We start from the raw sequence: 26135 nt of genomic DNA, 5'->3' as shown, positions 1-26135 counted from the left end.
TTTTGTTGGGTTTTGACATGGCTCAGTCTTGAGACCGAACTCTACACACGTCTCTTGCCGACGGCAAACGTCTCTGCGTTTCTACTTTCTTCAGAAATGCTTCCTCTCTGATGACATCCCGTGGGTCGCGGGAACCGTGACTTTCCCTCTGCTGTGCGGAACTCGCCCGCGTCGCTGTGGTTTTAGGGTTCCTGAAACCTCCAGGGCGGGGAAGGCTTCGTCGGGGGACACCCTCGGGCAAGGGTTCTGGCTCACCACTGGCATTAAAATAAAGATGCACATTTGGATTCCTGGGGTCTCCCCGCCGTCCCTCCCCCACCGGCCTCCCGGGCCTCTCCGCTCCCCTCCCGCCCCGCGCTTACTGTACTCTATTTACCACCCCAGCTGGGCTGGCCCCCGCCCCGCCCACCCCACGGGGATTGGCTGCGAACGCGGAAGGACCGAGCTCTCGCCCCGCGCCCGCGTCCGCCAATGGGGGCGCCCGCGCGGCCTGATGGACGCGCCGCCTTCCACCAATGGGGATGCAGGGAAGCCGGATCGTGCGCCCCCGGCGAGTGCGGATAAAAGCCGCCCCGCCAGGCGCCCGGCTTCATTCTGAGCCGAGCCCGGTGCCGAGCGCAGGAAGCTCCGCAGGCGGCGGCGGCCTGAGCTCCTAGGCAGCCCGCTCCCTCCCGGTCTCTCCTTCCCCGCGCGCGGTCAGCATGAAAGCCTTCAGTCCGGTGAGGTCCGTTAGGAAAAACAGCCTTTCGGACCACAGCCTGGGCATCTCCCGGAGCAAAACCCCCGTGGACGACCCGATGAGCCTGCTGTACAACATGAACGACTGCTACTCCAAGCTCAAGGAGCTGGTGCCCAGCATCCCCCAGAACAAGAAGGTGAGCAAGATGGAAATCCTGCAGCACGTCATCGACTACATCTTGGACCTGCAGATCGCCCTGGACTCGCACCCCACTATTGTCAGCCTGCACCACCAGCGACCTGGGCAGAGCCAGGCGTCCAGGACGCCGCTGACCACCCTAAACACGGACATCAGCATCCTGTCCTTGCAGGTAAGACCTGCTCCCGTGCCCCCGCCCGCGGCCAGCGGCAGACCCATTGTCGAGACGGCCGCAGTCCGGGACTTACAGATGAGCTAATTAACTTTTAAAAACAAAACCCCAAATCTGCTATAGATTGAGTCGTGCGTGAAATCGCTGATAAGTTCTGACACGTTAATGCAACTGTGATTCTGAATCTTAGCATAAACGTGTTTAATGAAAGTTGCTGTTCTGTGGGCTCCTTAAAAAAAAAAAAAGGCCCTTTTTCCTTAAGATTGTCTAACACCGCCTTTTATCCCCTTTCTCTCGCAGGCTTCTGAATTCCCTTCTGAGTTAATGTCAAATGACAGCAAAGCGCTCTGTGGCTGAATAAATGGTGAGTGTTTGCTCGCGCCTCCCGTTGGTAAACTGCCCCTTGGAGTGTGTGTGTGCGCCCGCGTGTGTTTTTATTTGTGTGGGGAGGTGCTTTGTGTGTCTGCAAAATTGGGGGGTTAGTAAATGAATGTGTACTTAGGGGTATTACACATAGCCCGCTGTCTTCGTAAACCGCATCTGAGGGGGCTCCTGGCTCAGGTCACTCAAGATCACAGCACATTTTCCTTTAACATAAAAAAGAAACGAAAAATACCCAGTTAACTTCCTCGGAAGGCGGCTGAGGAAAAGGCGTCCTGGCTTCTGCCACACACGTCACGGCCTGGCTCCACTCCGCTGTTGCTCTGGTACTATGAGGTACTAACCTCCATCTAATTAATCTTATCGCCACAAATTCCATAGAGATCCTCCTTCCCTAAAACCGGAGCCCGTCGAGATTGGCCTGGCCAGAGCATTGCTTCCCTGCGCCTGACCCTGTGATGTGGGATTCCGACTTCCCTATCTGTTAACCAAAGGGCTGTTTTCAATCAAATAATTGTTACAAGAAGCAGACTGGCGCCTGTGAGCACGGCTGTTGGAGATCCAAATAGGAGATTGCGTTGGGAAGTTTTTCCCTTGAGTCTCTGCTATTTTCATGTTTAATTTTCGGTGTCGAGGCCGAGAGTGTGTGTTGCATCTGGACGCCAGGGTTTGCCCAATCTTTGAGTGTTTGGTGGTTAAATGTTCAAACTGCGGCTTCCTCCTGGCGCCAGTCTGCCCGCCTCTGCCCTTAGGTTCCATTCTCCTAAAACATGCCTCTCCCCCAATCTTTTGCAGGTGTTCATGACTTTTCTTTTTCTTTGCACAACAACAACGAATCCACAGGATCTTTTCAGGCGCTGAACTTCTTATTTTTCAACCATTTCACAAGGAGAACAACAAGTTGAATGGACCTTTAAAAAAAAATGGAAGGAAAACTAAGAGTGATCATCTTCCCCAGGGTGTTCTCTGACCTGGACTGTGATATTAGTTATTTATGAAAAAGACTTTTAAATGCCCTTTCTGCAGTTGGAAGGTTTTCTTTATATACTATTCCCACCATGGGGAGCGAAAACGTTAAAATCACAAGGAATTTCCCAATTTAAGCAGACTTTGCCTTTTTTCAAAGGTGGAGCGTGAATACCAGAAGGATCCAGTATTCAGTTACTTAAATGAAGTCTTTTGGTCAGAAATTACCTTTTTGACGCAAGCCTACTGAATGCTGTGTATATATTTATATATAAATATATATATATATATATATTGAGTGAAACCTTGTGAACTCTTTAATTAGAGTTTTCTTGTATAGTGGCAGAGATGTGTATTTCTGCATACAAAGTGTAATGATGTACTTATTCATGCTAAACTTTTTATAAAAGTTTAGTTGTAAACTTAACCCTTTTATACAAAATAAATCGTGTGTTTATTGAATGGTGATTGCCTGCTTTATTTCAGAGGACCAGTGCTTTGATTTTTATTATGCTATGTTATAACTGAACAACCCAAATAAATACAAGTTCAAAATTTATGTAGACTGTATAAGATTATAATAAACATGTCTGAAGTCAATACCTGAATTCTGAATGGTTTTTAAGATCTCTCTCTCTCTAGTTAATCTAACCCCTTCTCCATCCCTCCCGCCGCCCCGGAAGCCGTAGAACTTGGGTGCAGAGAAACTTCTTATCTATATGTGGTCTGAGCCAGCACTTGGGGGCAAAGGCCTGCTTCGGGCATTTCAGGAGAGCTGACCCAGCTGGGAAGTCTGTAAACACAAGTTTCTCTTAGTCTGCAGGGAAATATTAGTTCTAAGGCTTGGGGCTGTGTTTCAAACCAAGAAATTGCTGTGGCCCGGACTTCTAGGGGTTAGATCTCCCAAAATAAATGTGGAGTCTGGAAGGACTACCTGTCTGAGTAGGTGTTCAGATACTTTTGGAGGATATGAAATTGCTTGTGAATCAGAAGGAAAAAGTCCACAGGAGTTCAGGACATGGTTTAAAAGATTTCCTTTCCGCGAAAGTCAGAAAAGACCCCCGGGTGTTCCCTCACTGTTGGCTGCCCACGACCCTGCGCCAGTGGGAAGTAAAGCTGTAATAGGGCCCCGCGCTCTCCCAGCCTCCCAAGTTTCCCCTGTTCCCCTTCCACCTGTAGCGCACCCAGCCTGCGGCAGACAGGGCTGGGGTGGGGCCCACTTTCCAAGACAGGTGGCTGTTAAGTCGCCCTTCACCCTTGACTGCACCCCTGGACTGCCGAGGAAGGGAAAGAGGGAGGGAAAGGAGAACGGCCTTCTGAGTCCCAGAAAGAACCTGCGGGCGCTTTCCACTGCGGTCCTCACCTGGCAGCTCTGGGACCCCGCTTTAAACACGCAGTTAACACGAATACGTGCCTAAAATGCCAGTGTAGACACATGTTCCCACATTGGAAGACACTAACTTAGGTGTGAGAGGGTGGGGAGGGAGGTTCTGGAGGGCCGGGCCCAGGTGGGTGGGAACCGGAGAAGGAAGGCGGGAGGCCGGGCGGGTGGGGACGGGCGTCTCACCTGGGGCCGCGCTCGCGGGCCCGGCCCAGCAGGTGTTTGGGTGGCGCCGCCGTGTCTGCCCTGGCGGCGGTGGCGTTTCCGGCCCTGACACGGAATCCGTCCAGGGGAGCGCGGGGCCAGGTGTGGAGGGCGGCCTCGGGCCGGCCGCCCAGCCTCGCCGGCCTCCCGCATCCCCTGCGGCGGTGGCGCCCGAGAGCCTCCCTCCTCCCCGGCGGGCGTCGGCGAGCCGGGCGGGGCGACCTTGCCCGGCGCCCCCCGTGCCCCGTTCCGCGTCCACGCCGCCGGGGAGCACGTGCTTGGAGCCGGGCCGTCGTGGTGGTTGACAGTCGTACCACGGGGGACGCCGCTCCGCCTGCTGCACCGGGCCGGGGGAGGGGGCGGGTCACCCGCGGCGGCCGCCTTTCGGACCGGCACCTGAGTCGGCCACCTGTCGTCGGGCCGCGCGGCGGCGGGAAGCGCGAGGACCGGGCGCTGCCCGCCCGCCCCCACCCCGTCCTTTTCTTCGGGCGCAGCCCCCCGACCCCCGGTCACCCCCAGCCTCGGAGGCCGGTGCTCCGCTCGCCGGGACGAGGGGCTTCTGCAGGGGCTCGCGGGCTTCCCGGAGGAAGCGGTGCGGGCGGGGCCCTCCAGCGCCTGCGCGGTCCCCGGGCGCCGGGGGCCGCTTGCCACGTTTGGACGACGACCCCGAGCAGCAGCGGCGTCCAGGAAAAGGGGCGCCTTTCGTAGGAGACTTTCCGCGGCGGAGCGCGGGCTGCCCTTCGGGGTCCGGCCGGTGGAGGCCGGGCGCCACCTGCTGGCCGGCGCGGGGAAGGCGGCTCGCGGGCGGGGGTCCCTGGGCCCCAGCGATGGCAGAGAAATCTTAGGGGAGATCCGGCCTTTTGATAATGAACGTTGGTGAAAGATTGCCTCTCTGATATGTGTACAGTCGTTTCCACGTGTGACTCTTAGGTCGTCTCTACTGCGTCCTAACTTAGGATCCCCTTTTGCAAACGAGTGTCTACTACCAATTCTACACTCCCTGCTGTCTTGGATTTTAATGCAAGTATCAGACATCACCCCCAGACTCCAAGAGATTATGACTTCATTATGGAGAGAAATAAATTGGGAAGTCAAATGAAAGCCAGAGAGTTTTCCCTTCTCTTTTCCTTACATTTATTTTATTTTATCTTTCCTGAAGTGCTTAATAACATTAACCAGGAGCTCCACTGTTGCATTAAAGGAATATGGGGTGAAACCCAGCATCCTTCTCTTAGTCCAGATCTTGATGAAAATAAGTCAGGCTTTCTCCTCATGCATGACCTGACTCTAGGATGTTGTTGTAATAGAGAGTTTTGATCCATTTTGGGCAGAACCCTTTAGATGGTTTTGCGGGGGGGGGGGGCGGATTTTGAATCACAATTTGGGAGCACATTTGGTAAAACATTTTTATTCTATTTATTGATTCTACTTTTCTCTAGTGATTACACTGATTTTTCTGACATGAATGAGCCTTACATTTCTGTACTTAATCCTACTTGAACATGATGTATGATTACTTCGCACATACACTGTCAGATTCTGTTAGCCAACATTTTACTTGGAATTTTTTAGAATAAAATACAGCCTGTGGTTTCTTTTCTTGTGCTGTCCTTATCTGTTTTTGGAATCAAGGTCACACTGACCTCAAACAATAAATGTGCAGGTCAGTTTTCATTTAATTTTAATTCTCAAAGCCATGGATAAATCCTCGAAGGTAGGCAAACACATCTTCTCTCCGCTCTATAGAAACTGGACTCACAGATATGAAGGGCGTAACCAAGGACATACAGCAGTCAGTGCACAGATCCTGACCAGGGTTTTACTTGAATGGTGAAGGGGCTTCTGTGGACAAAGATGTGGAAGTTAATAGGGAAGAGCGTTCTTATCAATAAAGCATTTGATGTTGTTCAAGGATAATTATTTACAGGCCTTCCACATTGTGGTTGTGCAGCTCCAGAACTCTCCAAAGCCCTGTCAGCCTGGCTCACCGCACACCCTTCCAATTTCTGACGCCCTCTGCTCCTGGAACGGGGCCTCCCAGCCCGGACTGTCTTTCTGGGTGATGGTTCTGCTCAGGTTTTGAACGTCTGTTTCCTCGTAAAGACCATCTGAGACAGAGATGAGATTTGTGGAGAAGCCCAACAGGTAGCCAACAGACCATCAGTGTGAGGACCTGTGCGGGGTGGGGGGGGGGAGTGCTTCCTGAAGGAGGGCGCCAACCCCAGCATGCGGACATTGACCCAGCAGGAACTAGAGACAAGGTTTCGCTCCCCTGTGAAGCAGGGCGTTGGAAGTGAGACCGTTCTCGAAGGCCTGTGATTGGAGTTACAGTGTGGACTGAACAGAAAATTATCCTTCATCCAGGGCGATCATGGTGAAGCCCATCTCTCCCCTGGAACTCAGGAGGAAAAGAAACATCCCCCTTGAGAATCCATAGCCACAGATCTGCCCTCCTGGAGAATGGAGATTTAAATGTATACTGCCCTGTTCATTTGAGAAATTCTAATGCTGATAAATTAACATAAAAATCGTTCCTGGTCGGTGATACCCACGGGGTGTTTGGAAGGAGTGAATGCAAAACTTTTCCAAAAAAAGACAGAAGCCCTAGATACCACCACACAAAATTCTCATATTCAATGACTTGCTGAAAGTAGGTTTACAATTAAAAATTTTATAACCTACTGAAAACCAATTTACAGTAAAAAAAAAAAATTGGTAGATACGATGAAGAGAAAGATTAGAAACCAAAGAATTGTAGGCTCTAAGGTAAGGGTAACTAAAACGGTTCAGGAGAAGAAATCAAAGAACTAATTAAAAACATAAGAAAATCGCAAGGTACAATCACTGAAATTGAAAACCCAATGGAAGGTTAAAACCCAGATTTAAAACTACTAGAGCATTTCTAGATGGTAAAAATGAACATCTGAAAAGGAAATTAAGAAAACGATTCCAGGGGTGGGAGGCCTGGATGGCTCAGTCCAGAGAACAAAGGACTCTTGATCTCAGGGTCCTGAGTTCAAGCTCCACACTGGGCATGGAGCCTATTTTTAAAAAGTAAAAGTAAGAAAACAATTCCATTTACAATACCATCAAAATAAATAAAATACTTAGGAATTAATCTAGCCAAGGAAGTGAAGACTTGCACACTGAAAACTGCGAAATGTTGCAGAAAGAAATTAAAGAAGACATAAATAAATGGAAAAACATCCCATGCTCATGAATTGGAGATTTTAATGCTGTTAAAATGTCAATTCCACCCAAAGCAATCTGCAGATTCAGTGCAATCCCTGTGAAAATCCCAGTGACATTTTTTGCAGAAATAGAAAAATTCATCCTAAAATTCATATGGAATTTTAAGGGACCCTGAAGAACAGAAGTGATCTTGAAAAAAGAAGAACAAAGTTGGAGAACTCACAGTCCCTGGCTTCAAAACTTACTATAAAGCTACGGCAATCCAAGCAGTGTGGTACAGTATAAGGACAAACACACTGACCCATGGAATAGACTACAGAACCCAGAAGTAAAGCCTCATATATGTGGCCAAATGATTTTCAACAAGGATGCCCAGACCATTTAATAGAGAAGGGCCAGTCTTTTCAACAAACGGGAGATCTACATGCAGAAGAACAAAGTCAGACCCTTCTCTATCATCACATACAAAAAATAAACTCAAAATGCATCCAAGACCTACACATAATGGCTTAAACTATAAAAGTCTTAGAAGAAAACATATGGCACAAGCTTCACCACATTGGAATTGACAATGCTTTCTTTGATATGACACCAAAGGCACAGGCAACAAAAATAAAAACTGGACTTCAGCAAAATTTACAACCGTGCCTCACTGGACACCATCAACAGGGCAGAAAGGTAAACCACGGAATGTGAGAAAATCTTTGCAAATCGTAGATCTGATAAGGGATTAATTGCCGGCATATATGGAGGCCTCCTAAAACTCAACAACAAAATTCAAACAACCCAATCCAAAAATAGACAAAGGACTCAAATAAATATTTCTCCAAAGGATACATGTGAATGGCCAATAAAACATGAACAGAAGATCAGCATCACTAATCACTAGGGAAATGCAAATCCAAACCGTAATGACATTTCACATTCATTAGGATGGCTACTATAAAAACAAACACAACAAAACAGAAAATAACGAGCATTGGGAGGATGTGTAGGAGTTGGAAGTCTTGTGCACTCCTAGAAAGAATGTAAAATAATGAAGTCTTTGTGGAGATCAGTATGGCATCCCCTCAAGAAAATTAAAAAGTAGAATAACCATATGCTCCAACAATTCCATTTCTGGTATATATCCAAAAGAATTGAGGCAGGGTCTCAAAGAAATATTTACGTCCATGTTCACAGCAGTGTTATGCACAATAGCTAAAACACGGAAGCAACCCAAGTGTCCATCAACAGTTGAGAGGCTAAGCGCCATGTGGTATAGACAGACAATGAAATACTAGCCTTAATCAGGAAGGAAATTCCAACATCTGCTGTAAGACGAACCTTGAGGACACGATAGGAAGTGAAGTAAGCCAGTCACAGAAAGACAAGTATCATGTGATTCCATTTCTCTGTGCGTCAAAATCACAGAGACAGAAAGTACAGGAGTGGGTGCCAGGGGGAGGGGAGAAGGGGGAGCTTAGAGGGTGTAGAGTTTCAGCGCGGCAAGATGAAACAGTTCTGGAGATGGATGATGGTGATGATGCACCACAACCTGAAAGTACTTAATACCACGGAGTCGCACACTTCAAAATAATTCAGATGGCTCATTTTATGTTATGTGCATTTTACCAGAGAAAAAAATTTTAAGCTACTAGAGAGAGAATTCGAGAACTGGGAGATGGATCAGGGGAAATAACCCGAAATACAGCACAGAGAGATAAAGGCATCACAGAGATGAAATCAAGGTAGGACCCAGAGGGTGGGATGGGAAAGTCGGACACGCAAGGCAGACTTGACCGAAGGTCGTGCAACAGAGGGGAGTGCGGAACAGGTGATTTGAACTTGAACATGAGACACGTCGAAGTGTCCGACAAGCCTTTAGTCAAGCTAATGTGCCACACATACGTATGTCCTGAAAATCGAAGAGAACAAGTCCAACGGCACAAGAGAAAGAATTCACAGTGAAGTAATACGTTGGCCTTTACACACAGAAACAGGTGGTATGTTTTGTTTGTAGTAAGTTCAGTACACGTGGAAATGACATCAGATACCAGCTCTCACTCAGCAGACGGACAGCGGCCCAAAAGCGTCCATACACTCTGTTGACAGGACTGCGGGGGAACAATCTTATCCATGATAAAATGGCACCACCCACGTGCGGAGGTACTGGACACTGGCCAGCAGGACTGTGTATGCGTTTACTCCTTCACCCAGTGGGCAAATGATCGGAAACAACGCAGCTGTCCACCAGGGCAGCGGGGGCGGGTCAGAAAATCGGTGGAACATCCTGACGCTGCCTTGTGAAGAGGAAGGGCTCTCTCTACACTGATGTGGGCTTTCCAGGGTGTAATGTCAAGGGCAGGATAGTGTACGTAGCAGGCTAACTTTTGTGTCAGAGGCAAGTTATAAAAAGAAGAAGAAGAAAACCATAATATATACATAGAGATTCATATCTGTTTGTATTTGCAGAGAAATAAAGTGGATAAACCAATTGACATGGCTGCTGATGGAGGAAGGCAGAGGGGTGAAACAGAGAAATGCGACATCTCTCAAGGTATCTCGTTATGTATTTTTGATCATGATGTAAATTTTTTTAAAAATTAAAGAAAAAATCAATATGTAATTTTTTTAAATTTTATAAATAATAGAACAAATGGGCCTAATTGCATCTCGAGTTGGTGATACACCCGTGACAAGCCATCGGTTATCCCAGCTGGCTGCAGCACATGGCAGTTTTACTCAACGTGCCTACTGGAGATATTCTAAGGACAGGAAGAGCTGCAAAGAAATTGTAAAGTTCATTCAGTTGTCACATCGTCCGTAGAAATCTTGCTACTGTTCTTTTCAACTGGTAAATGTATGTTGTAAGGTAAGTGAAGAAGTAATTACGCTTCATGGTTTAGGGACCAAGATTTTCATGTAAGAGAAAGTAGTTACAAGGAACAGCTAAAGAAGAAAAAGCCCCAAAACCTTAGATTTGAACTGAAAATATTAATTTAAACTTATTTTTCTAATTTTCTAATAAAATTATTTTTCTAATGTTCCACTGAAAAAGCCTAGAAGCAAAGGTGACTTGGCCGCGATAAGCAACCCCCTAGACCAGTTTGCGTTCCCCAGGACCGTCTACCCCTAGAAGTAAGCAGTTTCTTGGAGAAATGGTTGATTCCCCATCTAGGGCAGGAAGTAAAAATAAAAACAAAAATAAAGAGGAGACGAAAATAGAATAAAACTCGCCGGGTCCCAGGGAAGGCTTCTAGAGCACTGACTCATTTAAAAAATGGATAATTAAAGGGCAATGGGAGCGCCTGAGTGGCTCAGTCCATTAAGAGTCCAACTCTTGATTTCAGCCCAGCTCGTGATCTCAGGGTCGTTGAGATCGAGCCCCGGACTGGGCTCATGTACTGCGCGTGGAATCTGCTTAAGATTCTCTCTCTCCCTCTCTCTCTCTCTCTCTCTAAAAATAAAAAGATAAATAAAATTAAACATAAAAAGCATTTGTCCTACCTTCCCAGTATAAGCTGTATATCAGAAAACCTCAAGAGAAGGACAAAATTAGCAAACCACCATGTACAGCCCCTCATATCACAACGAATGTAGGAACTAAATCCCTAGCAAACTCACTAGGTGACAGATTGATGGGGACTCCATGATGACATGATCAGGCTGTTTATGAGGAAATGCTTACTTGAACCTCCACGTCGGTCACTACTAATCCAGACAAAGGATCATGGGATGTGTCCCATCAGAAGGACACGACATCACTCGTGAAATATTTTTAGGAAAACATGTTTTCTAATAACCCAATTTGAAATAACATAAAGCCTTTCCGTCTAACTTCTTGTCTGTGGGAAGTGAGCAGAAGGCCAGAATGGGGGCTTCCTCACGACAAGTGGCCCGGTTTGGTCAACACATCGGTGACACTAAGGCAGGGGGCTTGGGGAGGATGGGAGAAGAGCTGTCCTTGACGACGTAAGAAATATACCAGGCAAATGCAAGGAATGGGTCTTGTTCAGCTTCCTAAACTCTCAACAGGCAACCATTTGAGGCAGCTGGAGACGTTGGCACGGACACGGGCATTACGTGATGTTACAGAATTAGCTCCACGATGTGAAGTCGGTCTTATGTCACACCGGAGAGCGGCCCTGCCTTTTTAAGATGCACACTCGAGTATTTACAGGTAAGGTGGCATGAGTCGAAGAATCGCTCTAAAATATTCCAGAAGTGGTCATGATTGGTAGGTCAGAAAGTCCTTTCTCCAAACGTTCTGGCCTCCTGCCATGTGGCTTGGCATCCTTGTTCCCTCCCTCAAGGTTGACCTTGACCTATAGCGCAGGTGAACTCTCCTTCCTCACCTGGCTCAGCTGCCTTTGCCACCACCCCCCCCCGCGAAGAGACGCCGCTCTGTGAGCCCAGGGACACCAGCGTCTCACCAACAGGCAGCAGAGACAATCTGTACAAGGCCCACCCGCGTCTTCCCATTCTTGTCCTCTCTCTCTTCTCCCCTGTCATGAGCAGAGAACCGTACATGTGTGTCCACATATATGTTGATGTCTTCCTCTCAGAATACTGTCCTCGTTTCAAGTAAGCGTCCGGCTACAGACAGTGCTGCGGACGCACTTTGCACTGACAGCGTTCTAGCCAAGTTCCATCAGGTCTGGAAGAAAGTTCTCAAAACCTCCCACATTCCTTCAAACTTCTACGTCTCAGAAAATCCTACAGAAGCACTGCAAACAAGGGAAATGGAAGGGCCATCCTTAATGATCCCATTTCACCAGAATTTGCCAAAGCCTACCGGGGGCGGGGGGACATTCCAAAAATGCTAACTGAAACTTTAATCCCCTAAAGTAAAATATTTAAAGGAGAAAAACAAACAAACAAACCCTCAAATTTAAATTTAATCCATATGGGTTGAGCCAATCCAGCTTAAGTCTGTCTTGACGAAGACAGAAATCTCGGGGCACGTCGGTCAGGCCCTGGATTTGTGGCTGACAGTGACTTTGGAGAATTGTCTGGAAACTCGAGCGGCCTGGAGTGTGATCGCTGCACACTCCAGCTGATGAACAAACAGTCGCAAATCACCCAGGGACGCGGGAACGTGTCCTGCTGATTCTCCCCCGGCGTGCTGTCGTCCATGAGAACAAGCGCCCCGGCCCGCAGCCGCTCCCGCTGCCCAAGGAGACGCTTCTTTCCAGGGCTCAGGTCCGAGGTGTCCGACGGGTCACGACCGACTGTTAGGTTTCCTAGTGCATTTGCTCCACAAACACTGACCCGGTGCTGTCTCCGCGCCACACACTGTTCTAGGTGCTGCAAAACGAGGGTCCCTGCCCTGATCAGGGGGAGGACGTGCATTCCAACAATGAGACTGAGATCATATACAGGAAAATTCTAGCACATGTGTGGGGTAAGTGCTATGAAGGAACTTAAAGTGAGGAAAGCCAACAGGGGCGGCAAGATGAGCCATGGGCTGCCCGACTCGCGGGGCTCTGCCCACCCCGCCCTCGGCAACCGCGGGCGCTGCTGGCTCTGCGGAAGGAGAGCCTCGGGGTGGGCGAGGGAGGGCGGGGGGGGGTGTGGGGCAGCAGAACTGGAGCTGCTCCTGGCACTCCCCGAAGCCGCGCCCAACACGTCTGCCCCCGGTCTTCCTGCAGCAGCCCCCCTGGATCCTGTCTGTGGCTCCAGCTCCAGCGAGCAGCACCTGCTCCTCGTGGGATGTGGGGCCCAGGCCCGGGGCACCCCTCCGGCTCGGAGACCCCCACACAGTGAGTGGCACCCCTTCCTCAGAGCTTCTGGGAGTGAATTATTCCAGCCCCTCTCTTCGTGCCCTCAGCGCAAGGGTGGAAATGCTCCCTGCAGTAACCACCTCTAGGATACCTGAGAGCTCTCCTCTCGCTTTTTCCATTACCTCGTCCGCGCTTGAAGCCCAGCTCACAGTTTGTTTTCTTTCTGCTGAGGTTTGTGACCGGACCCTGACGGGCGCACTGGACTCTTGGACCCCCGTGTCCTCTCCTGCGTGACATGAAATCCGCACTGCTCAGAGAACAGATGCACAGGTTCACCGAGTCTTGGATTTAAAACAGAATTCTAGTTATGGGTTAGTTCTACACTACTGCGTAACAAAGTACCCCAAAACCTAGAATCTTAACACTACGAACATTTATTACCTTGTGCAGCTTCTGAGGGTCAGGAATCGGGAGTGACTTACTTGGGTGGCCCTGGCCAAGGCTTAGCCACACTGGGGGGTCAGCTTCAGACTCACTCACGTGGTTGTGACAAGTCTCTGTTCCTCACAGCTGTTGGCCAACAATCTTAAGTTCCTTGACACCTGGGCTTCTCCACAGGGCTGAGCATGACATGGCAGCTGGCTTTCCCCAGAGTGAGAGAGAGAATGCCAAAAGTGACATGCTACCATGGTGGGTCACAGACCAACTCTGGTTCAGTGGGAGGGACCAGAAGGGTGTGGGATGTAGAGTGGGGGCACCAGGAGTGGGCGTCCCAATTCCTATGCTGCTGGGGAAAATCAAGAGACTTCTAGACCTGGGCAGGAGCTATAACCCATAGGTCCTACAAGTGGGATATGGCTAAGTCCTCACTGCAGACACCATTTTAGAAGCTCTTTGGGAAACATTTGTTGGAAATGGCAGGGATAATTTTGGCTGTGTGACTCCTCCAGGCATATCTTGCTTTGTCACTAAAACTCTCGATTTAGGAATTATGCTGGCATTTTCTCCAGCTGCTGAGATGTCTAGATGTCAATGGCTTATATGTGTCTTCTGTAGTTATAGCCAATATATTTCAAACTTATTAACCAGACTACAATTAACTTGGCTTTTTAAACCCAAGAAGTAAATAGCATAGACGTAACCACACATCACAGAACATCGTAACTCCTTAAATCATTTTCCTTTTCCCAAATATTACTCCCAGTTGATTAAACACCCAGTCATAAATAGAATCTTAAAGTGAGGCAAATAATATTTCCACTTTCTCAATGGCAGGGATAATAATGGCAAATCTGAAAGATTAGATACATTGATACATCGATACAAATCTGAATGATTAGATACATCGATATAAAGATATATTAGATACTCTTAAATATTTTGTGTGTGACTCTTTTTTTTACTCTTAAATATTTTGAACTTGAAATGATTGCTCTACTAATACATGGAATGGTAAGGTGTAATAGCCCAGGATAAAATCCAGGCAATCCTTCCCTCCGCCTGCCCCACCCGGCGAGAATATATATGCAGCCTGTCTTGGGAAAAATACTTTAATTACTGGAAAGATTACACACAATCGATAATGTTCTTCAGATCCACCAAAGAAAGTGACATCCTTCAAGTAGTTAAGGAGATAAAAAGATCGAAGTTCTGGAAATGTTGAAATGCCTCTTGGGCCATTTCCACACATTTATACATAGGATCGTGGTAGCTCTGGTGTAATGTCTATAGAGATAAAGATAGGCGACTTGAATCCTAAATGTTATGTTGATATGCAATCTGAAAATAGTATATATTGAAGATTTTTTATACACTTCCACATTTTCTGTGTAAGGCCTTTACATTCTTAGTTACAGGCAAAGGCCCAAGTTCTCTGAGATTCCATAGCCAAATCATCAGTGAAATAGAAGGAAAGGGGGGAAAAAAAAGAAAAAAAAACACACAAACCTCTTGCTGGAAGCCATATGCAAGAGAGAAATGGTGACAGTGTCTGAAAAGAAAGCCATTTCTATTTTTTACATCATTTTTTTTTCCACTATAGTAAGGGTGTAAATTTTCACTGACATTTTCCAACTCAGTGGAAATCATTCCGGGGGGATGTGAGTGGACGTGATTGGCCACCAAAAGTACATTGAGGGCTTTGGTGGTGAGGGATCAGCTCTGCTTGACTTCACAGGTCTTCTGCCAAGACCGTTTCCTGCCCCAGGCCACCCTCACGGGCACCCCGTGGAACCCAGAGCTGGGGTCGAGCCCACGGAGAGCGGCAGGCGGCAGGCAGTTCTCCCGGGGCCCCACGGGCAAGCGACTGCACTCACCCACTGTCAGGCCCACGGAAACAAAGCCTCGGGTCCTTTCAGCTCCAGCGCACTATCTGGAATTCTCCTGTCCCGGAAGAAGATCGGGTCTCAAAAATCAGGCCAGAGTGTGTGCTGCACGGAGCAGAGCTGGTTTTCCATCCGTGTTCTGCCCCGGTGGTACCACAGGGGAGAGTTTGCCTTCCTGATCTCCATACTGATCTGCGGCAGTCTGTGCTTTCCAAAAAGGCTGCAAAAATATTTCTGGTCCCACATCCTCTTCTGGAACCTTGCTTACTTCCACAGCAAGGGGTGGAATCTGTCTCCTGCCCTTGAACCTGGGCTGGACTTTGTGAATGCAAAGGAAGGGATGCTCCGTGAATGCCAAGGCTGGTTCATAAAAGGTCGTACAAATTGGCATGGTTCTCTCTCTCTCTCTCTCTCTCTCTCTCCCTCCTTCATCCCCCTTGGTATGTAGCTGCCATTTTGTGAGGAAGCCCAAGCTGCAGAGAGAGACTACATGTAGTTGTTGCCACCAACACCTGCCATCCCAGCTCACACCTCATCTGTCAGCCACTGGGCACGGGACTGAGAAAACCCTCACGAGGCCTCCAGAACCTCCCACCATCTGACTACCATCACCTGCGAGTGTCCTGGGTTCGAGCCCCGCAGGGCTCTCTGCTCAGCGGGGAAACTGCTTCTCTCTCTCCCTCTACCCCTCCCCCTGCTTGTGCTCTCTCTCTCAAATAAATATATAAAATCTAAACAAAATAAAATGATAATTTAAAATACAAGAACCATTTATTCTTTCAGAGTCAGAAATTTCACACTGCTTCTTCTTCTCTCTGGCCTAGTGCTTCTAGTCCAAGCCCCCCACAGAGTTTTATTCTAATAGATGTTTGCATTTGAAAATTATTTCTCATCCTATTATGCTTTTCTGCAAAAAAGAATATGTGCACTTATGTATTGAAATTATAAGTGTTTTTGTTTCTGTTACCATAAAACATTCCTCAACCCTTAAAAATTTTTGTAAACATTAAGATAATATTTTACAGAAAATAAGATGTGCAAAACTTTTTTTTTTTTTTCAGTGATTTTCAGTATCCACGGATGAGTATTCCTATCGTATAGAATGAGCCAGGGTTCAACATGAATTTTAATCCGTTTGTAATCGTGTAGGTTTCAGCGCCGAGAAGCCCCACTCACATGACGAAGTAGCTGGAGTTGGAAGCAGTTTCCGTAGACCAATGTCTATGCAGGGGACTTGTCCAAGTCACGTGCTAGGAATGGCATAGCAGTCCAGTCTCAGGCATTATTTTTAGTGTTCTATACCATGACAACTCGGCTACATCTAGCTTCCATTTTATTGGTAGCAAACAACTGGAAATCACTTGGCTTGAACATCTCCTGGGCAAATGTTCTGGGGACAGGAGGAGGAGAGGGCTTCAGAGGGGGGTGATGGGAAGACAGTCAGCCGGCCTTCCGGTTCTCAACCACTTTCACCTCTCCCTCTAGAGGGGCGACCCTGGGCTTCCTCGGTGCCAGGGGGAAGGGAAATATTCGGCTGGAGGCCCTCTGAGGCCCCCTGCACACAACTCAACTTGCGTCTCTTCAGGGACGCTCTGGTAAACACGGGATACAGCCTGTGTCTCTGCTTTCCAGACTTGCGTATGTGTCGGCCCCGCCCACTGCTGTCACCCCCCTTCCTGTGATCCTTGTCCTTGCAGGCTGACATGTCAGGATGGGACAGAAGAGCTTCATGTGATCTTCTCCCATTCTTAACTGGTACTGAAGTCACTATGTAGCAGGAAGGGCAAGTTCTTAGACTTACCCAAACCGACGTCTTACACTCTAAAGACGAGCCTTGGGTGGCAACCATTTACACAGGGACAGCAAGATTGTTTGAATAGGCTCAATGACACATTTTCTTTATTGAAATTTCCAAAAGTCATTTGGAGGAAAGACCTCAGTTAATCAAGGCTCTTTACAGGAAGTTCTATGGAATACTGTCCTGCTCGATGCTCAAGGGAAGCAGGGCTCGGGATCAGCTCTCTCTGGAAGAGATTGCACAGCATTCTCTCTCCTTGGAATTTCCAAATATACATTGAAAATTTTAATACATTATGTAACAAACCCATTTGAATGGACTTTGCAAACTCATCAGACCACGAATCGTTTTTTGTGTCATACTTACTAATGTCCCTACATAACCAGCCTTTCACAAATGTTCAAGGGAAAGGCTAAAGTCCATGGCAAATCTGGTGACAGATTTGTCATCAGACAAATCATTTTTTGTCACCAGACAAAAAATGGCTCAGCTGGGCCCTGGATGTGCTGAAGCCAAAAGATCCCATTCAGCTCTCTGCCTTGTAAGGCATCCTGTGGACCTTGAGCGTGTGTGCATGATGGGATGGATGGATTTTTGACTTCCAATTTGAACCATGCCACAGATGGCAGAGAGACAAAGCAATGTGCTCTTTATTTGGAATTTTGACATGTGTGCTTCGGGGGATATTGGGAATGTTGTAATTTTCCAGTGCAAACTTTGACATTTTTTGTTTCTGGGTCACAGAGAAAACACCACCTCTCATCACCAATTACTGTTTTCCTCAAATCCATGCTATTTTTGTCCAGTTTCCTTTGAAACACCAGAACAAATGCTAAGCCTTTGAATTCTCCTCTTGTCATTCAAATTCATGGTACAGATTTTTTTTTTCTTAAGTCTTACCTTGTGTTCAAGTTGTCCTTCAGGACACATGAGTTGCTCTCGAAAATCAACTCGTCTCCCAGCACTTGTCCCGTTGCTAGAATCACAGCTCTTACCTCTTTCCTGGTGATGTCACTGACTGACCGTTTACTTGGATTGTCTTTGATATCAACTGTACTTTGTTTAATCTTCAGGGTCACACTCTTACTTTTGATGTTAGTTATGTCCAATCACATCTCTTTTTATGTATTTACAATTATGTGAAAAATTGACTTCACATGTTCGTTGATGTTCTTCACTCTAACTACTGGTGGACAATTTCTAGTCTAGTCCATAGTAATGCATTCCTCTGTCTCTAAGGCTACTGGAACAAGATTAGTTTGACAACACTAAGGTTAGTGCTGTCGCAGGTCAAAACAAGTTGCAACATGCTAGAAAACACTCGGACTCTGACTTTTTTAATTTACAAATTGAGTGTTAGACTCAAATCTTGTCAGGTCTCTTTGGAGAACTTTATGCTTCTGTATGTTGCTAAGCTCAGAACCCTTCTATTTCCATAAATAATATGATAGCATTTTAAAAAATATTTTATTTATTTGTCAGAGAGAGAGCACAAGCAGGGGGAGTGGCAGGCACAGGGAGAAGCAGGCTCCCTGCTGAGCAAGGAGCCCAAGGCGGAATTCGATCCCAGGACTCTGGGATCATCACCTAAGCCAAAAGCAGATGCTTACCTGACTGAGCCACCCAGGCGTCCCAGTATGATTGCACTCTATAATTTTTTTAATTCTAAAATTTTTGAGATTCAATTATTTTTCAATTTATGGCAGCTCTTTCTGTAATAAATTCTGTTCACTTGCTACCCACTGAGTTCCAGTTTGACTCTTGCCCCCAATGCCTTGCCGTGGTGGTGGCCGTCTGTGAGAAGGCACGAATGAACACTCCCTTGGTTTGTGAAAAGTTTCTAGGCTTTAAGGGGAACCCCAGACAACTGCATTTCAACAGGAAATATTGTATCAAGAAGGTAGAGCGCTCAGCATGTGAGGAAGAGAAAGCGTGCACCGAGCACGGATGAAGTGAGGACAAACCCACAAAAAATAAGGATCATCTCTGAGTTTAGTTTTCTGAAGATCTTTGTAATACTCGGGAAAATCGGTGTGAGTGGACAACTTTAACCTAGAAATCGATGTGAACAGGAGTAAATTGGGGCTATAATATGAAGGGTCTCGAGTATCCATGGAAGGTCACTAGATTGGATACTTGGGGTGGCAGGAGAGACATCACCATTGTTGGGCAAGAAATGATGAACTCCGTGATTTTGGAGGTTTCAATGGTATTTGTGGGCAGATAAGGAAGAAGGGAAGAGGTGGGAGGCTGGTGGTGGTGGGTGCTAGTGGCAAGGTGAAGGGGCCCTACAGGGGCAGCCTAGGGAGACACTGCAGAGAATAGCTACGAGCTTAGTGACAGATGGGCTGAGAGGATGGGAGGGACAAGAGGCAAACATAACTCAGTTCTGAGCCTGAGTAAGGAAATCTTTATGGCACCAATGAGAAGGAGGAAAACATGGCAGGGAGAATTGACCTGGGGGACTTGATTTGGGGGATAGTTCCATGTTAGACCAGGTGGTCTAACATGGGTGGAAAGTTCTGCTGGTGCTGGAGCAAGGGGAGGTCTGGAATTCTAGAGGTTGCTGGGCACACACGCGACCTCCTGGCCACACCTGTCACAAGGCCGATGTCTTGGATCACAGCTCTTTTCTCCTTGCATCATTCCAAAATGAAAGGCCCCAGGTTTGGTCTGTTTCCAGATGGCAATTTCTTGTGCTGTCACTCACTGTTGACAAGCTCCCAGTTCTTGTTACGTTTAAGATTTCAGGATCGTCACAGCAGTCTAGACATAGATCTACCCCAGGGGGGCTTTAGAGATATAATAAACCAAGGGGAGTCTGTGCTGTTTGCACTATTCTTCTGAATTACAAAAATACATGTTATTTTCTAGAAATAACTCAAACCCAGAAATTTGTACATAAAAAGTCCAAACTCTTATACCGGTAAACCAGGAGACATGTAAGATGCCTTCGTACAAACACTGCAATAAAAATTGGAAACAACCCAACATCCAATAAAGTAAATAGGGAAGTTAGACATATTTGTGTAAGAGAATACTGTTCTTCAATGACAATTAATGAATTATAACTATGTACAGCAGTACTGATAAACAGTGTTCAATGAAAAAAGGAAGTCAGGGGTAAATATTAAATGATTTTATTTATATGAGATCAAACGCAGGTAAAATTTTTCCAGGAGACATACACGGGTGGTAAAGTCATAAAGATAAGCAAGAAGAGGATGCTTCAAGCAAAGGAATGGTACTCTGGCTAGACTTCCAGAAGAGACACGCAAAAGACTTCTAAGATATCGGCAGTTCCTAATTCTTAACCTTACTATAGTTACATTGATATTATTGATATTTGCTTTATTGTTGTGGCACAATGAGAGAGAGAGAGATTTGATCTTTGATGCAGGTTCCTGACAGAGCTTCTAAATCCCCTGGAATTTCCTGGAGGAGAGGTACATCTTGTTCTAAAGAGATGGCTCTCGGTGGGCTCCTGGATGGCTTCAGAATGGGGCGGGTCACCAGAAAGACCAAGCCATGATTAGAAGCATGGAACCTCCAGCCCTAATCCCCATCCTCCAGGAAGACACGAGGGACTGGAGATCTGGAAGATCTCTGGAACTTCTGGAAGAAACAGAGGCTGCTTTGAAGTTTGGATAGTGTCTACAGGTCCTAGAGAAAAGATCACCTTGTTTCCAGCGGTGAGGGACCACCTGCAAGAGGGGTGCTGATTGGTGAGCAGGTCCAGGATGAGCCATTTTCTTGTCCTAATGCTGAAGCCGAGTCTGGCTGGAAGCCATGCCCTGTGACCACCGTCTTCCCTGTGCTCGGCCAGGCCTCCGGGGTGGCAGATCAATGCACTAGCCTGACAGAGAGGCTGGCCTTCCATCTTGTGCGGTCCTGGAAGCCCCCCAGCAGCAGAGTGATGGTGCAGCACTTCCGGCAGACTGGCAGTCAGTGGAACCCAAAGTGCAAACAGGTAGGAGACAGTTTCTACTCACGCTGAACGTTAGCACTTACGAGGTCTAATAACAAAGAGCTGGTTTCCGCTAGCCAGAAAATGATCCGGAGGAGGAAGGTTGTTAGGAACCGAATGTTTGTATCACCTCAAAATTCATTCGATGCAGGGGCACCTGGGTGGCTCAGTGGGCTAAAGCCTCTGCCTTTGGCTCGGGTCATGATCTCAGGGTCCTGGGGTCGAGCCTCGCATCGGGCTCTGCTCATCAGGGAGCCTGCTTCCTCCTCTCTCTCTGTCTGCCTCTCTGCCTACTTGTGATCTCTCTCTGTCAAATTAATAAATTAAAAATCTCTAAAAAAATTCATTCGATGGGATTAGTGCCCACATGCAAGTCACAGGAGAGCTCGTTTCCGCCTGCTGTCCCCCGCGCCAGGATGCGAGCGCGCTGGGCATCCGCAGTCCAGAACAGCGTTCTGCCAGAACCTGGGCAGGCTGCCTCCCCGATCCTGGACTTCCCGCCCCAGAACTGACACATGAACTCTGATGTTTCTAAGCCACCAGTCTGTGGTACGTGCTTACAGCAGCCCGAGCTAAGACAAAGGTAAAGGAAGCTGAAAGTCAGTGGAAGCAAACCATTCTGGGCAGCCCAAAACACTCGTAATGGTATGACCACTGTGTGATGTCCCCGTGGGTAAACCCGAGGGGGCTGCATGTGTAACCACAGCATTTCCATTCTGCGTGCTCAGTGTCTGCAAGCGGAGTTCACGGACATCCTTGCAGAGGCACGTGGATAGCTGGGGATACATTCATGGCCTTGGAGTTCAAATCCCTGCTCTAACACATAACAGCAAGACCCTGGGCAAGGTTTTTAACTTCTCTCAGCTTTAGTTCCCCTGTTCGTAAGGTAGGGGAAGTGCCTGCCCCTCCATATTATTGCAAGAGCAGAGAACTAATGCGTGCAAGGGGCCAACACGTCATCAACTCTGGGGAGGTAGCCCACTTACCACGGAAGGGAATCCTTCTCCTTCCATCATTCCATGTTTCTCTGAAGAAACCAAGGCAGACAAGTGAATGGCATTTGATGAACGGGTCACAGAATCAGGGCCACCACTCAAGCCTCGCGACTCTGTTCTGTGTTCCTTCATCAGTGGCTGACTGACCGGCTGACCCCCTAATTCAGTGGTGGGCTCAGTCAGAGCAGCTATCTGGCAAGGAAACATTTTAACACATGCACGTGCATGTGCACACACACACACACAACCACTGTAAGTATTTCACCTTGGTCATCTGTACCAAATGAACAGAGTTCAGCTTGGGCGATCCCGTCAGCGAGGATGGTACAGCCAGACAGGAGACTCTTTCAAAGATTCGCAAGGATCCGCAGCGCCGGGGTCACCTGCACATCTGGCCCACCGTACTGCCCAGCATCAGGGCGGCTGTGGTTCGGGGGAACGGCACAGAGGAAGAACACGAGAGCTTCTCTGGGAAACCTGACATTCGTTCAGCTGAGTGTGGGGACTCAGGCGTGTTTACTACTCTCTGCTAACATTTTCTCTGACGAGGGAAAGGAGAGCAGAAGCATCACAGCACCCATACAGCGCTCAGTGAGGGGTGCTGGGGGAAGAGAGGCAGGCAGTGTGGTGTCTGACGGGGAAATTACAAATTTTGGAGACAGAAAACCAGGGTTGGTGTTCTTTGTTCTGTTTATTTGCTGGGTGACCCTGGGGGTAGGGTCGAGGGCGGCATGGGTCTCAAACCCCCAAATCTTCAGTTTTCTCAAAAACAAAGAACACTAATGATGCCAATGTTTTAGGAAACAGTTATAAAAATATAATGCCTGTAAAATTATGTAAAAGTTATAACTTCCTGCATTGCAGTTTCCGCATCTGTAAAGTAGGACTGCTAACAGGATCTACTTCCTTGGCCGGTTAGAATGTAGCGAGTTAGGCCCATGTGAGCACTTGCAACAGTGTCTGACTCGAGCGAGCAGCACATTATTGAGCAGATGATCATACGAAACTAGATGGTCACCCAACCACCGCCTCAATGCACCGTCTATCCACTATAATCGAAGCGTTTCTTGGCTTCTCACCATTAGTGACTAGTTGTCATCATGAGATACGGAGTCCAGTTTTGCCCATTTTCCCTTCCTTTCTGAGGAGGCAGTGACAGAATCGTTCAAAAAACAAAACAAAACAAAACAAAACGCAACTCTACTGCAGTAGTGATTTTTAAATAGATACATATGACTTCTCTGTGAACAATATTAAGCCATAATTCTGATTAACAATAGGATATGAAGAAAAATGCAGAGTGGTGTTTAGGATTATAATCTAACACAGCACATTGGTAATAGACACACAGAAGAGCAAGTGTCTGTCAGCCATGCGACAGCAAGACTGCAAATAAAATGAAGATTTTCAACATAATGTGCAAGCTTTAATGAGTGGTCTAATTCATGAATAATAATAATAAGACCTTTTTAAAAAAGTCAATAAATTTTTAACCAAAAATCCAACATTGTTCCAAAATAATTAGTAGGAACAAAGATGTTGGATAATAATTTTTTCTCTATAAACGTAAACACAGTTATAGATTATTTTTAAGATCTTTATCTTTCTAAAACAGACAGAAAGCTACTTGAGAGGCCCCAAATCCTATCTGAAAACGAGTAGACAACGATGATGATACAGCAAAGAAAGCTAAAACTAAAATCTATCTTGGAAAACGTAAGAATGCACTCCTCTCTAATTAGCTACAGAACAATAGTGACAAACGTAGCACGAAGAGTGGACATTCTGCAGCTGCACTGCCTGGGCCTGAATCATGGCTTCACCGCTCAGTAGTCATGCGACCTTGGGACTCTCTGAAACTCGGTTTCTCATTTGCAAATTGAGAGTAATAGTAATTACTTCATGAAGTTATTGTGAAGATTAAGTTAGTTAATACATGGAGAGGTCATAGAACCTCGTCAGGTGCATGTATGCTCAATAAATGGAAGCTATTTGTATTATAATAAATGTATGACAGTATTTTAAATACCCAAAATGCACGCAGAGGCGTCGTCACCGAGAACGCAGAGTCAGCACCAACGGACTTCGGGAGGTCGGTGAAACGTCCATCAGCGCCAGCTCGCGGCTGCGGACCGCGCTCCCGCACCACCGCGCCACAAACCACAGCAGCACCGCGCCTAACCCGTCCGAACGACCCCATGGACTGTGAGACGGCGAGACGGGGCCTTGCTGCCGGTTGTCAAAACACTTCAGAAACGTCAAACGAGGAAACAGAACACGCGTCTTGGAAGCGAGGAAGTGCGGGCAGGAAGCCCCGGGAAGCGGTCCTCCGAGCTCGACTGCCGCCCGCTCGCTTCCAGACAAAGCCGCGGGCCGGGGTCTGACCTCCCGCCGACCTCCGGGGCCGGGCGCTCCTGCCCGGAGAGCGGTGGTCCGGGGGCGGGGGGGGTCTCCGAACCCGCAGCCCCCGGCCTGGGGCCAGGCGCCCCCCGGGACCCCGCGCCGCCCCGTCTCAGCGCGGGGAGAAGCGACCGAGAGCCGCCGTTCCTGCTCCAGGAGGAAGAGACCTCGCCGAGCCGGGGGCGGCCGCGCGGCAGGCGGGCTCCGGACGGGCCGAGGAGCGCTCCGGGGCGGTGGGACGCGCGCCGCGGCCCCCGTGCTTACCTGGCGGATCCCTCCCGCGGCCCGCGCCGCGCCCGAGGCCCGTTTGGGCGGCGCGGGAAAGCGCGGGCTCGCCGGAAGCCGCCTGCGCGGGCAGCGCTCCTGTCGCTGGCGTCCGGCCGGGACGGGCTCCCCGCAGAGACACCCGCACGGGATAAAATGTGAGACCGACGCCGGCCGGAGCAGGGGCCGCTGTGGCGGAAAACAGACGGTCTCGGCGCGGAGTCCGCCGCAGGGAAGCCCGGCAGGTGTCCCCGCCGCGAGGGCTCCCGCGCGCCCCGGAACGCTCGCTCTTCCCGCAGGCGGCCGGGTCCCCGCGCCGCGGCCGCCCCCGCCGCTCGGCGCCGCCGCGGGGCCCGGAGGGCCGGGGCGAGGGGCCTGAGCCACCCCCTGGCGCGCTCCCCGGCCCCGGCCGCTCCCGCCCGCCCGGAACGCGCGCGGCGGCGCCTGCTGAGGCGGCGGAGGAAGGCGCGCGGGCCCGAGTCCTCACGTCGGCTCGGACGGCGGCGACCCGGCCGGGAGCCAGGAGCGAACTCGCCCCGCGCTGAGCGGCGAGACGGGCCCGTCGGCGAGTTCGGGCCGCCTCACGAACGACACTGCGGAGCAGCCCGCGGCGGCCCAGCCGCACCGCAGACCCTCGAGGCCGAGCGCGGAGCCACACGCTCGCTCCCCGCGGACTCACGGGACACGCTGCGACAGAAGCGACAGAGCCGTGAGGCGGTCGCGGGAAGAGGAGCGCGGCTCCCGGACGGAGGAGGCTGGAGACGGAGCCCGACCGGCGGAGCCTGCGCAGCGGCCTGTCGCGCGGCCCGCAGCGGGCGTCCCCCTGGCCACGCCGCGGCCCGGGCGCCGAGGAGACGCGCTCGCGCTGCGTCCGACCCGCAGACACTTTCAACGCCCTGAAGTGAACACAGACGAAGCATCTGCTTTGACGCCGCAGCGGCGCTAACTTGGACGACGGGCGTCCCCACAAGGTTCCGAAGGGCTTCGAGCGCAGGAGGGGGTGACAGACGCCCCTGAGCGACACAGGGCCTGGCACTTGGAAGCGACGGCGCGTCTGGCGCGTCTCGGGACGGGCTGGGGAGACCCTGCCCCGGGGGGTCGTTGTAAGCGTCCGGACAGGCTCCCGGCGCCCCCGGCCGAAAAGCTTCCGGGGCCCAGACAGGGAGGGGGCGGGCGTGACGCGACAGCCGGAGCGCCGGCCGGACCCGCCGCGCACAGCGCACGGCCGCGGCGTCCAAGCGGCCCAGGCCCGCAGAGACGGCCGCGGCGCAGGCTCCCCGCGCAGGCGCTGCCCGGCCGCCGCGGCCCCGGGGTCCCCGCGCTAACCGAGTCCGAGGTTCGCTGCAAAAGCTGCTGCAGGTTCCGTCCCGTTGTGTCGTCTGAAGAAGGCTTCGTGGCAAAAGCGGATAAATACATGACAACAGAAAAAAACTTAAGATGGTAAGGAGCCAAAGAAGTCAGGTTAAAGGTAGAGGAAGAAAAACACAAAGAACTCAAAAAGAAAGTAAC

The 26135-nt window shown here is 49.3% G+C and overlaps 1 protein-coding gene across 1 annotated transcript; it reads left to right on the top strand.

Moving 5' to 3' along the window:
• The first annotated feature begins 593 nt into the window (after positions 1 to 593).
• Positions 594 to 2996, top strand: ID2 (inhibitor of DNA binding 2). The gene is made up of 3 exons (XM_044262126.1): positions 594 to 1049; positions 1350 to 1413; positions 2226 to 2996. Exons 1-2 carry the CDS (start codon positions 702 to 704, stop codon positions 1404 to 1406), a joined length of 405 nt encoding a protein of 134 aa, XP_044118061.1. The 5' UTR covers positions 594 to 701; the 3' UTR covers positions 1407 to 1413; positions 2226 to 2996.
• The last annotated feature ends 23139 nt before the right edge of the window (positions 2997 to 26135 follow it).

The sequence above is a fragment of the Neovison vison genome, chromosome 8 (assembly GCF_020171115.1).
Source record: "Neovison vison isolate M4711 chromosome 8, ASM_NN_V1, whole genome shotgun sequence".
NCBI classification, from domain to species: Eukaryota; Metazoa; Chordata; class Mammalia; order Carnivora; family Mustelidae; genus Neogale; species Neogale vison.
Note: the sequence above shows the minus strand (reverse complement) of the source record. Positions and strands in the feature narration are given on the sequence as shown.

What these genes read in the sequence shown, in the direction of transcription:
- ID2 (XM_044262126.1), top strand. Translation starts at nt 702, where the DNA reads ATGAAAGCCTTCAGTCCGGTGAGGTCCGTTAGGAAAAACAGCCTTTCG. An exon ending in TCAGCATCCTGTCCTTGCAG is followed by an intron (nt 1,050 to 1,349) that starts GTAAGACCTGCT and finishes TTTCTCTCGCAG; the next exon opens with GCTTCTGAATTCCCTTCTGA.